The 12229-nt window shown below is 42.2% G+C and overlaps 1 protein-coding gene and 1 long non-coding RNA gene across 2 annotated transcripts; both read left to right on the forward strand.

Annotated features, from left to right (window-relative positions):
• Positions 1-654: 654 nt before the first annotated feature.
• LOC139577858 (uncharacterized) lies at positions 655-1041 on the forward strand. Its single transcript, XR_011675444.1, has 2 exons — positions 655-822; positions 981-1041. It is a non-coding gene; the product is annotated as an uncharacterized lncRNA (long non-coding RNA).
• Positions 1042-8338: 7297 nt separating this feature from the next.
• Positions 8339-12227, forward strand: ankrd37 (ankyrin repeat domain 37). Its single transcript, XM_071406947.1, has 4 exons — positions 8339-8721; positions 9254-9403; positions 10157-10248; positions 10604-12227. Exons 1-4 carry the CDS (start codon positions 8695-8697, stop codon positions 10845-10847), a joined length of 513 nt encoding a protein of 170 aa, XP_071263048.1. The 5' UTR covers positions 8339-8694; the 3' UTR covers positions 10848-12227.
• Positions 12228-12229: the final 2 nt, after the last annotated feature.

A 12229-nucleotide genomic window follows, 5' to 3' on the forward strand; every position in this document is an offset into this window, starting at 1 on the left:
TGAAAAATGCACATTTTTCTAAAAAAAAATATCCTATACCATAAATATGTTATCAGACTGTCATCTTATGAAGTTGTTTCTTGGTTAGTGGCTATATATATCTTTATTTAGTCGAATTAGTGATAGCTACTGATGCAGGAAAAAAATGGTGGAGTAAAAAAAGTTGTGTCTTTTGCTAACGTGGTTAGCTAATAGATTTACATATTGTGTCTTCCCTGTAAAACATTTTAAAAATCAGAAATGATGGCTGGATTCACAAGATCTGTATCTTTCATCTGGTTTCTTGGACTTGTGATTTAATGATATTTAGATGCTTGTATTTACTTGTGACGCTATGCTAGGCTATGCTAGTCAGCTTTTTTACTGTGGGGGGTGCTCCCGGATCCGGGTTTGGTAGCAAGTAGAAGTTTTAAGCACAAATTTTAAATCAGCAAGGGATTCTTGCATAGCTATACAATCTGACTGTAGTTTTGACACAGCAAGATCAACATGTAACTGACAGTTAGACTTACAGGTTATGTCGTTGTTTTGTGTTTGAATTGTTTACGTGTCCGCTGTGCGGGGAAATGATAAGACAAGCGGAACTACGTAGCTAATAACTGTTGTAACGGGGATCCTTATTGTAGCAACACACTTTTGGAGGGAAGGCAATCCCGCGCTGTGTTAGCTAAGTTTTCATGTCATCGGGTGTAGTTCATAAAGTTTGAAGCGTATATGTTAGGATGGTAACGTTATAATAATTAAGGATGAAGCGTGAATTCATGCCAGGAATAATAAGTGTGAAGTTTGATTTCCTCCCTTCTGTAATAAGCAGCCAATGAGGTATTTTTCCTTTATTCATGTGTTTAATCTAATACTGTTATAGCGCCGGCTAAACTGTTTATGTATGTAAGCACTTCAGAGTTATACCAAGCTAATAAGTCACTCGTAAGATAAGGTTGTAAGAGTGTGCTTAACTGTATTTTTCATTTACTTTATAGTTCTCACGGAAGGTGATAATTCTGACTAAATCTACAGAATAAAGCCGCCAGTTAAAATCAAGGAACGGTTGTGCTCGTGGTTACTGGAGGGAGCTACACAACAGTCAGGGCAATAGCATACATAATATTGTCATCCGCATTTGGATGAAGTTTACACATTTTTAGCAGATTGACCAATGGTGTTCGTATAAATAGTGACGAGAACAGTTCCCAAAATCAACCCCTGTGGTACACCTCTATGTACTTAAAGAAATTCTGACTTAACCCCATCCATCACGATGGCCTGAGTTCTGTCACTAAAATAACCATGAACAGGCATCAGAGCTCATGCCTATTGAGGACAACTGAATAGGGCAAAATTAAATACCAATAGTGAAATTAAGCTGGTGGGGGGAAAGTAATGGCAAAATAAGTAGTGGGGGTACGCCATACTGGTAAAACATGAGCCTATCACAACAAATAAAACAGAATGCAAGAAAACTAGATTATTATACAACAGGTGGGTCTAATCCTGAATGCTGATTGGTTAAAACCAGATTCCAGCCGGTGTCTATTGCACAAATTGTGACCGGCTAAATCTATGATGTTAAAATGCCAATTTACTCTGTTCCATCTGACTGCGTAATCCACCGTCTCATCTGCCCATCCAGGCAATTTATAAACTTGATCTCAAATATAAAAAGCATCCAGACATTCTCACATTTCTTCTAAACTAACATTTTGTTTTCAACAGCAGAGATTTGTATAAACCTTGTCTGTCTCCTACATTTGCAACATTGTTTCAATATTGAAATCCGATCTCCTGCTGTCCCATAGTAATGAACATGTCGGGAGTTGGGACGAGGCAGGGATTCTCAGCCAATCTAAATCATGAATCAGCTGCCATTATTTTTATGGATATATATACAAAAAAAGTGTTTCAAAAAGGTAAAAACGAAACACAGCTAATTTGCAGTCTTTCCAGCTTCAGTTTGAAGTGATTGTGTTACTGTAGCTGTGTTGTTGGCTAGCTCCTCTGAACAACAGTGTCCTGACGAGTGAACACATTTTCTATGCCATTAGCTCATTGTTATGAATGTATCCAAATATATGTCACTAGAAAACAGCTTTTATTTCTTTTTAAATTCAACCTTTATTTAACTAGGCAAGTCAGTTAAGAACACATTGTTATTTAGAATGACGGCCTACCCCAGCTAGCACAGTTGATCTGGGCCGATTCTGGCTGAGAGTCAGACTCGGCCGACGTCATGTGGCCCGAGTCTGGGCCGCCTTCGGCAGTATTACTTATGGCTAGGATGCGGGGATTGAGCTCGGGCCAATTCTGTAGTGAGTTCTGGCTCAAATGTATTACTTGGGGCTCGGGGCGATTGGAGCAACTCTCTGGCAGATGATTACACGGGCTGCTTTATATAATTAACATTTCATTATTTATTTTTCCATATTTTCTCATCGTTTCTGTGATCAAAAAATACAAATAAAATGACTAAATCGGGTCATTTTGTATACATTTATTTAAATTAGCATCGGGCCGCTTCTGAGTGGATTCTGTTTTGATGACGGCAAAGTCCTCTGAATTCCGGTAGACGGAAAATACATTGGGCCGATTCTGGGCAGTCATTCATTTTGATTCCGGGCAGAGTCCGGCCAAACACTAACCCGGACAACGCTGGGCCAATTGTGCGCCGCCCTATGGGATTCCCAATCACAGCCGGTTGTGATACAGCCTGGAATCAAGCCTCTAGCACTGAGATACAGTGCCTTAGACCACTGCACCAATAGGGCGCTTAAACAAATGCAAATGCGGCTACTTTGCTCATTTTGCACATTTTGCACATTTTGACTTGACTATCAGTTAGGCGTAGTTTGCTAGCTAGCAAGCAAGTAATAAGAACGTTGCCAGCCAGTATGGCTTGTCCGGGTTAGTGTTTGGCCTGGGTAGGCCGTCATTGTAAAAAAAAATGTTCTTACTTAACTGACTTGCCTAGTTAAATAAAATAAATAAATAATGTAAAAAATGCACCAGTAGGAAAAAACTGAAAAAAATGGAATATAAGCGCCACTAGGTGGCAGCGCAGAGCTATGGACACACAGGCCAAATGGCTTTGAAACATACCAAACGGACACGTTTTCATTTTCGTCAAAAACAACTTTATATTAAAGGAGTGCCGTTGATTTGGCCGTCTGCATATGCGCATGCCAGCGCAAGACGACCAGTCCAATGTTTCTGCGCATGAGCTTAGCTAGCCAGCGTCGCCATGACATCACCTACAAATGTGATCAGGGATTTCTGTTGGATAAACAGTTTCTGCCTATATTAAAACTGTACTGTCTTTGATAGAGACATGACGTCAACTTAAAGGATAACGAAGGAGGCGGTGTTAACAAAACAAGCTCAAATCAAATTGTATTTGTCACATGCGCCGAATACAACAGGTGTAGACCATACCATGAAATGCTTACTTACCAGCCCTTGACCAACAATGCAGTTAAAAAAATAAGAGTCAAGAAAATATTTACTAAATCAACAGAAGTAAGGCTATATACAAGGGGTACCAGCAGCGTAAAAAAAGGATGGGGGTCAATGCAAATAGTCTGGGTAGCCATTTGATTAACTGTTCAGCATTCTTATGGCTTGGGGTAGAAGCTGTTAAGGAGCCTTTTGGAACATAGTCTTGCCGCTCTGGTACCTATTGCTGTGTGGTAGCAGAGAACAGTCTGTGACTAGGGTGTCTTGGAGTCATTGACAATTTTTAGGGCCTTCCTCTGACACCGCCCGGTAAAGAGGTCCTGGATGGCAGGAAGCTTGGCCCCGGTGATGTCCTGGGACGTACGCACTACCCTCTGTAGCGCCTTGCGGTCGGATGCCGAGCAATTGCCATACCAGGCGGTGATGCAACCAGTCAGGATGCTCTCGATGGTGCAGCTGTATAACTGTAACTTTTTGAGAATCCATGCCAAATCTTTTCAGTCTCCTGAGGGGGAATAGGTGTTGTCGTGCCCTCTTCACGACTGTCTTGGTGTGTTTGGGCCATGATAGTTTGTTGGTGATATGGACACCAAGGAACTTGAAGCTCTCGACCCACTCCACTACAGCACTGTTGATGTGAATCGGGGCGTGCTCGACCCTCCTTTGACTGTAGTCCATGATCAGCTCCTTTGTCTTGATCACGTTGAGGGAGAGGTTGTTGTCCTGGCACCACACTGCCAGGTCTCTGACCTCCTCCCAATAGGCTAAGCACGCACCCCTGAGGGGCCTTGTGTTGAGGATCAGTGTGGCAGATGTGTTGTTGCCTACCCTTACCACCTGGGGGTGGCCCATCAGGAAGTCCAGGATCCAGTTGCAGAGGGAGGTGTTTAGTCCCAGGGTCCTTAGTTTAGTGACGAGCTTAGAGGGCACTATGTTGTTGAACGTTGAACTGTAGTCAATGAACAACATTCTCACGTAGGTGTTCCTTTTGTCCAGGTGGGAAAGGGCAGTGTGGAGTGCAATAAAGATTGCTGGTAGAAATTAAGTAAAAAAGGATTTAAGTTTCCTGCATTAAAGTCCCACTAGGAGCGACGCCTCTGGATGAGCATTTTCTTGTTTACTTATGGCCTTATACAGCTCGTTGAGTGCAGTCTTAGTGCCAGCATCGGTTTATGGTGGTAAATATACAGCTACGAAAAATATAGATGAAAACTCTCTGTAAATGTATGGTCTACAGCTTATCATGAGGTACTCTACCTCATGCGGGCAAAACCTTGAGACATCTTTAATATTAGAGATCGCGCACCAGCTGTTATTGACAAATAGACACAGACCACCACCCTCGTTTTACCGGAGGTAGCTGTTCTGTCTTGCCGATGCATGGAAAACCCAGCCAACTGTATATTATCCATGTCGTTGTTCAGCCACGACTCAGTGAAACATAAGATATTACAGTGTTTAATATCCCGGTGGTAGGATAGTCTCGAATGGAGCTCATCCAGTTAATTCTCCAACGATTGCACGTTGGCCAATAGTACGGATGGTAGAGGCGGGTTACCCACACCCCGACTAATTCTCACAAGGCACCCAGATCTGCGGCGTCTCATCTTCATGCGAATGACAGGGATTTGAGCCTGGTCCGGGAGCAGCAGTATATCCTCCGCGTCAGACTCGTTAAAGAAGAAATCTTTGTCCAGTTTAAGGTGAGTAATCGCTGTTCTGATATCCAGAGGCTCCAGAAGCATAAGAGACAGTGGCAGAAACATTATGTACAAAATATGTTACAAACAATGCAAAAAAACACACAAAATAGCACATTTGGTTAGGATCCAGCCATCCCTTCCAGCATAATTTTATAGAAGACTATCTGACACCATTTGTATAGGTTTATACAGAACAAGTGGAGAAATGCACATAAGCATGTGGACCATAACAGTATACCATAAAGGTTATCAAAATAATACCTGTAAAATATACCTTGCCTGTCAATGGTTATAATGAAATAACACTGTATACATATTCCCTATACAGCTGTGGCTGTGGCACAGGCCGGTTAGGTATCTGGGCTGGCTGAGCTGTTGTCTAGAGGTAGTTGTGCCCGAATCCAGGTCCCAGACACTTCCGCCCAAAAGAGTCTGGTGGACCTACGTGTCAAACTTGGCCTTCGTTAGCCATTACAGAGAGCCGTTCTAAACACCTGGCGCATAGGCATGGGCTTAACCGGCTTAATCTACCAACCAATCATCAATCAAATTTCAATCAAATGTATTTATACAGCCCTTTTTACATCAGCTGATGTCACAAAGTGCTGTACAGAAACCCAGCCTAAAACCCCAAACAGCAAGCAATGCACGTGTAGAAGCACGGTGGCTAGGAAAAACTCCCTTGAAAGGCCAGAACCTAGGAAGAAACCTAGAGAGGAACCAGGCTCTGAGGGGTGGCCATCTTCTTCTGGCTGTGCCGGGTGGAGATTATAACAGAACATGGCCAAGATGTTCAAACGTTCATAGATGACCAGCAGGGTCAGATAATAATAATCACAGTGGTTGTAGAGGGTCCAACAGGTCAGCACCTCAGGAGTAAATGTCAATTGGCTTTTCATAGCCGATCATTCAGAGTTAGATACAGCAGGTGCGGTAGAGAGAGAGTCCAAAACAGTAGGTCTGGGACAAGGTAGCACATCCAGTGAACAGGTCAGGGTTCCATAGCCACAGGCAGAACAGTTAAAACTGGAGCAGCAGCGTGACCAGGTGGACTGGGGACAGCAAGGAGTCATCAGGAATCATCTCCCACAACACCTTCCCCCTAACCCTCTCCCTAGCACACCACAAGCACAGAGCCACGCCTCGCAGTCGCTTGATTCGCAAAAATTAAATAATGACATATACTTTACTCAGCAGGTCACTCCTATATAATTCTATAGTCACTCCCAGTAAAGCCAACTTTGGTTGATATCCCAGGCTTATATGCACTGTGCGCAATAGCCTAGGGACGAGGTTACTGTGGCCCGGGTCGTGAGGGTGACTGGGCAAACTGAGCTGGGTCTAAGGCTAGCTGTAGCCCAGGATGTGGCATAGACTGGGCTGGCTGTCCTGGGTCTAGATGTAGCTGTGGCCCAGGTCGTGTAGGTGACTGGGCAGGCTGAGCTGGGTCTAGACCTGGTAGTGGCCCAATCGGTGAAGTTGGACGGACAGGCTGGATTGACTGGGACTCGGTTTGAGGAGCTGGAACCAGCTGTGTCAGTTCAACTTGGGAGGTTGTAGAGGGTCTCACCGGGGAGTGAGTTGGGCTGACTCCCGGTATCAGTGTTTCGGCTTGGTTGGGGCTTGTAGGCTCCAGGTGATGAAGGCTGCTATATTGCAGGATGTAGGAGGGCTATTGGTATGGGCTGCTAAAATAAGGTGTAGTTGTGGGGGTAGGGCACTCGTGCTGCATTGCCCATAACAACTGATAGTTCCTTCATCTGTTTGCTGATGCCCATAACACATGCCATCATACGAGTTGAATACTTATTAACACGTCTCCATACGAGTTGCATACCTAGGGCTCGATTCAATCCGAATCGCCAAATTTCAGAGTTATAGCGAAGCTAATTTCGGATTTAGCACAGAGCTGCAGTGTTTACAGTGAATGCAGTCTCTGCTAATGTGGGAACATGACCTTTGCATTTCTATCATACTGTAGCGAAGATCTTCAGTGCTACGGATTGAATCAAGCCCCTAGTTGCAGAGCAGGGTGACATTTTAAAGGTATTTGGCAGTTGTTATGATCGTTTCATATGTTAATTGTTATGTTGTTTTACCTATTTGCACTGCTGCCTACACCATTCACCCTTGTGGGATAAATACGGTATTTAAAAAAAAAAAATGTTTAGTTACTGTTACAGTAACACCTTTACAGTGCAGTACATTATTGGCAGTGGTGTAAAGTAAAAATACTTAAAAGTATCTGTACTTTAATTTATTTTCATTTTTGACTACTTTTACCTCACTACATTCCTAATGAAAATAATGTACTTTTTGCTCAATACACTTTCCCTGACACACACAAGTACTCGTTACATGTTGAATGCTTAGCAAGACTGGAAAATGGTCTAGTGCATGCACTTTTCAAGAGAACATCCCTGGTCATCTCTACTGCCTCTGATCTGGCGGACTCACTAAGCACAAATGCTTCATTTGTAAATTATGTCTGAGTGTTGGAGTCCCCTGGCTATCCATAGTCAATAAAAATAACTAAAATGGTGCTGTCTGGTTTGCTTAAAACAAGGGATTTGAAATTATTTCTATGTTTACTTTTGATACTTAAGTATATTTAAAACAAAATACTTTTAGACTTTTACTCAAGTAGTATTTTACTGGGTGACTTTCACTTTTACTTGAGTTACTTTAATAGAAAATATCTTTACTTTATGACAATTGGGTGCTTTTTCCACCACTGATTATTGGGGGAAACAGTTGTTCTTACTGAAGCAAGCACATGAATTATCAGTCGATATAATGCATTCAGGGAAAATCGTGAAAAATTATTGTCAAATTCCTTGGGCATATGTGTTTTGTAAACTAATTTAATGCAATGGCCTATGGCAAATTGGGGAAATTAAAATACATCAGAAATGGAGAAAGGAACAAACTCATTCCACATTTGACACACACTCCTTGATCCTCTGCGTTTTCTAAATAATATAGACATTGCTTTCAAAACATTCAACAATATTACATTTTCTAAAAAAATTAAATGGTCAAATTCCCGAAAGTGTTTCTGAAAATGACTTGCCGATTAATATAGAGTAAACAGAAAGCTCTCGAGCCCAGATCAGCAGATTGACATGAGCCAGCAAGCCCGCCCTTACAACCGCCTGTGCGTACGTGTTGTTTCGCACAACCTCATCCTCTCTGGTAGACCTGCCTGTATGGATACATGCGCCGGGCTAAATCCATGCTCATCGCGCATGGTAATGTTGCGTTCGAGTGCTAGTCGGAACAAGAAAACTCGGACATTTACGACTTTCTATCCGAACACAGCACGTGTATAACTACAACCAGTTAGAAAGTCGTACATTTCCGAGTTTCCTAGTTCCTACTAGGATATGAACAAATTATCAATGTCACGTGTCAGTTGAGCATAGGCTGCAGCCTGCTTTCGTGTTTGTGTTCTTTCAACCAACTGTATAGGTTTATTTACATCGAAGGAACGGCTGTGTGCGCATAAGTTAAAAACCTCTAGTGGGGATACTTAGATCTGATAATGTTTCTGCTCGATTCCGACTCACAGGTAAGGGAAAGGGGGATACCTAGGCAGTTGTCTTCCGCATTTAACCCAACCCGCCCTGTTTATGTGTTTTATAACATTGACATTATAGACTATTTAGCCTATAACTTTGGCATTGCAGGTTTATACAATGTATTTAATATTGCATTACTGTGTTATTTTTGTTGTTTAGTTAGAGTAAGGAAAGGTAGGCCATAATTATATAAAAATGGCATTTCCAAGTTTTCGACATGGTTTGTCATTTGCTGAATTATCTGTAGGCAAGGCTAACTCTAATTAGGCTATGTTTAGAAGGTGGCCATATTTTTGCTTCACAAATCACTCTGACATTATATGCATAGTCATCATATCTAGGCTATATGTTTATTTACAACGCAATTTATCACGCAATTCACGTTCATGTGACACCAACTGGTCCATATGAAAAGGAAACCATTTTTTACGCACACGTTTCAGAATAACAGAGTAGGCGCAGATGGAATATACTAGTAGCTAGCGTTAATCTATGTTATTCTTTGTTTCCTGTATTATGCAGCTGGACTGTATTAGTAACTTATTCGAAGGCGGAGATGCTGTCAACTCAAGCAATGTGTTGGGACAGTCCCCTGCATACTTGGCGGCATGCAGCGGACAAGCCTTTTGTTTGCTATGGCTACTGCAAACGGGAGTTGATGCCAATCAGCAGGTAGATTCACTTGTCTGTATTTAGCAGGGATGGGCAACTTTGATGGGGATGTGGGCCGCAGTGGCTCGCGGGGCAGTATACTCTCAAACATACACACACACATTCACCCAAGCCTTTTGGGGCTCTAAGATAAATTATTTGCCATGTGGCATATGAATTTTATGCAATTCTACTTATTTTGCCATAGGGTGGAGAGATGTTTGCAGTTTTTAATATGATATTTGAGTGAGAGTGAAATGGGGGCCCATGGTTGGCAATTCAACCATGATTACTACAAGTTTAAATAGCTGGCTAGACTGCTGATGCACAACCACATTTCAAAATGGCACTTTGTGTATTCTACAATTCTAACTCTCAAAAGTAAGTTGAGACCCTGACTGAGTGGGAGGGGGATTGGTCCACGGGCCAACAATACAATAAGTTTGCCCAATGCTTTTGCATATATTTCTCTAAATAAAAGGCCAACATGACACATCAAATGTGAGCTTTCAATTGATATATCATTCTTCATCCCAAAATAGTTGCAAGATGTTACGTGACACTGCAGTAAAGTGTAGGCTAATATTTTGGACACAGTAACTGCAGTGTAACTTCAATAAGGGATCACAAACACATTGACCAGATCCATTGCTCAAGATCCAGAAAATTACAGAGGCAAAGCTCATTTTACAGGTTCTCATTTCAACTGATCCAAAACACCAGTCTTTATTTACTTGTTTCTCTTTACCCCAAATTATTTCATATTTGCTGAAGGACAACAATGGGGAGACGCCCATGCACAAAGCCGCCAAGGCCGGCAGTTTGGAATGCATCAGCGTACTCGTTGCCAGTGATGCCCAACTTGGGTGAGTGTCAACTTTCACACACGCTAAACAGTTGCATAGATGTTGATATATAATATTTACCAGATGCTTTTATCCAAAGCCAACTTAGTCATGCGTGCATACATTTTACGTATGGGTGGTCCTCGGAATTGAACCCACAACCCTGACGTTATAAGCGCCATGCTCTACCAATTAAGCTATGAAATACCTATTTTCGGACTGATGCTAATTTTGTAAATAAAATTCTACACACTGATGGCATTACCTGAGCTGAAGTTGGTTCAAATGAGTTTAAACCATTATATTTTGGCAACTGTTTCCATGCAGCCAGTTGATTTTACAATCTGTGACCTTTCCAATGTTTTTTCCTGAGCAGACTTTGCAACAACGAGGGCAGAACCGCTGAAGATTTGGCATGTTCGTACGGATTCGAGGAGTGCGGACGATTCCTGAACACACTCCGAATGACGCGACTTCTGACGAGCAGCAGCACTCCTCTGATGCCTGCCGGGGCCGTAGCATGCCCGCTGACTGGCGCCCAGAGCAGTAAGGTAGCAGGACAGAAGAGGGCACTCATTGCCACCGGGGCCCAAGACAGAAAGAGGGCTCGAGACTGGTGATTTTAACAATGCACCTCTAGAATTCGAAAAGGAGGACAACGCTTTCTCAGCCAAGTCCAATACAGGACATGCATGACGAAGTCCCCACTACTGTGTCTGACACCAGACCCGTCTCTGTTCCTAACCACTTACTGGGGTGTGTCTGTGAGTCTCCTATGTATTTGTGTGCCAATGATTGGCAAGTATACTTAACTTGGTTAACTTGGATAGGAGCAGAATGCATCCTTCTCCTGCAGTGACAGAGGCAGACGTGTGTTGCGGAGATGGTTCGGAAAACTACGCTCATGTGATGAGTAACCTTGCTTTGAGAACTTAGGACTCTTGTTAGCTCCCGCTGCTATTGCCTAGACTTTGGTTCAGAGGGCTAAACACTTGGAGAATCTCAATTGCTTACTCCCCGCTTTTTCAATACCCATTGGAGAAGGTCAGAGGGGAGGGACCTCTCTCATCCAATGGGTTTTGAGAATGAGACGATGATGCGAGGTGTATGCAATTGAAATCTTTCCACTGTCTTGAGGTGTGCACGTGCTCAGCATAGGCTCCGGGCCTAGCCATCACAAGTAAACAACCACTGTGTGCATTTCATGCTCAGATGCAATATGGGACCTTCTGATTCTGTGGACACCAGTTTCAGATGTACATATCAACTTTACACAGTCCTTTGTTTACAGTGCAAATCTTTTGAGGTACACTCCCCTATGTATTTATTGACAGTGAAGCTATATCTTTTAATTTGGCTCTATACTCCAGCATTTTGGATGCGAGATCATATTTTTGACCGTACAGAATGTCACCTTTTATTTGAGGGTATTTTCATACTGTTTTACTGTTTAGAAATTAAAGCAATTTAAGCATCTAGTCCCCCCATTTTGAAGGTGTCAATTTTTTTTACAAGAGTGACTCCAATGACAATACATTATTTACCGTTAATTTATATTGTGCACAATATACTGAAAATGCATCCAACAAGTCTGTAGTCACATGCTTGATGTAGTCATATGCTTGATGTAGTCATTGTGTGTTAGGAATATGGGACCAAAATCTAAACTTTTGACTACTATAATACACTAGAAGTGAATTTGGCCAAATACTTATGACACCTTCAAATGGGGGAACTAAATACATAAAGTGCTTTAATTTCTAAACGGTAAAATAGATATGTATGAAAATACCCCCAAATAAAAAGTGACATTCTGTACTATCTCAAATCCAAAATGCTGAGATTATGTAGGGGAGTGTGTATAGGTTTGACTAAATGAAATAAAAAGCAGACACTTCTTCATGAATGAGACAATGGTGGCATGTTGATGTAAAAACAGAATACCGACTGTCATTACAGTCACAGATGAAAGCTGAAATAAAAAGTCATTCATTTCTTCACC

The sequence above is a fragment of the Salvelinus alpinus genome, chromosome 6, assembly GCF_045679555.1.
Source record: "Salvelinus alpinus chromosome 6, SLU_Salpinus.1, whole genome shotgun sequence".
Taxonomy (NCBI): Eukaryota; Metazoa; Chordata; class Actinopteri; order Salmoniformes; family Salmonidae; genus Salvelinus; species Salvelinus alpinus.

Excerpts from the sequence above, each read along its gene's own strand:
- ankrd37 (XM_071406947.1), top strand. The coding sequence starts at position 8,695 with ATGTTTCTGCTCGATTCCGACTCACAG. Across the intron at positions 9,404-10,156 it reads GAGTTGATGCCAATCAGCAG|GACAACAATGGGGAGACGCC; the intron begins GTAGATTCACTT and ends TATTTGCTGAAG. Across the intron at positions 10,249-10,603 it reads GCCAGTGATGCCCAACTTGG|ACTTTGCAACAACGAGGGCA; the intron begins GTGAGTGTCAAC and ends TTTCCTGAGCAG.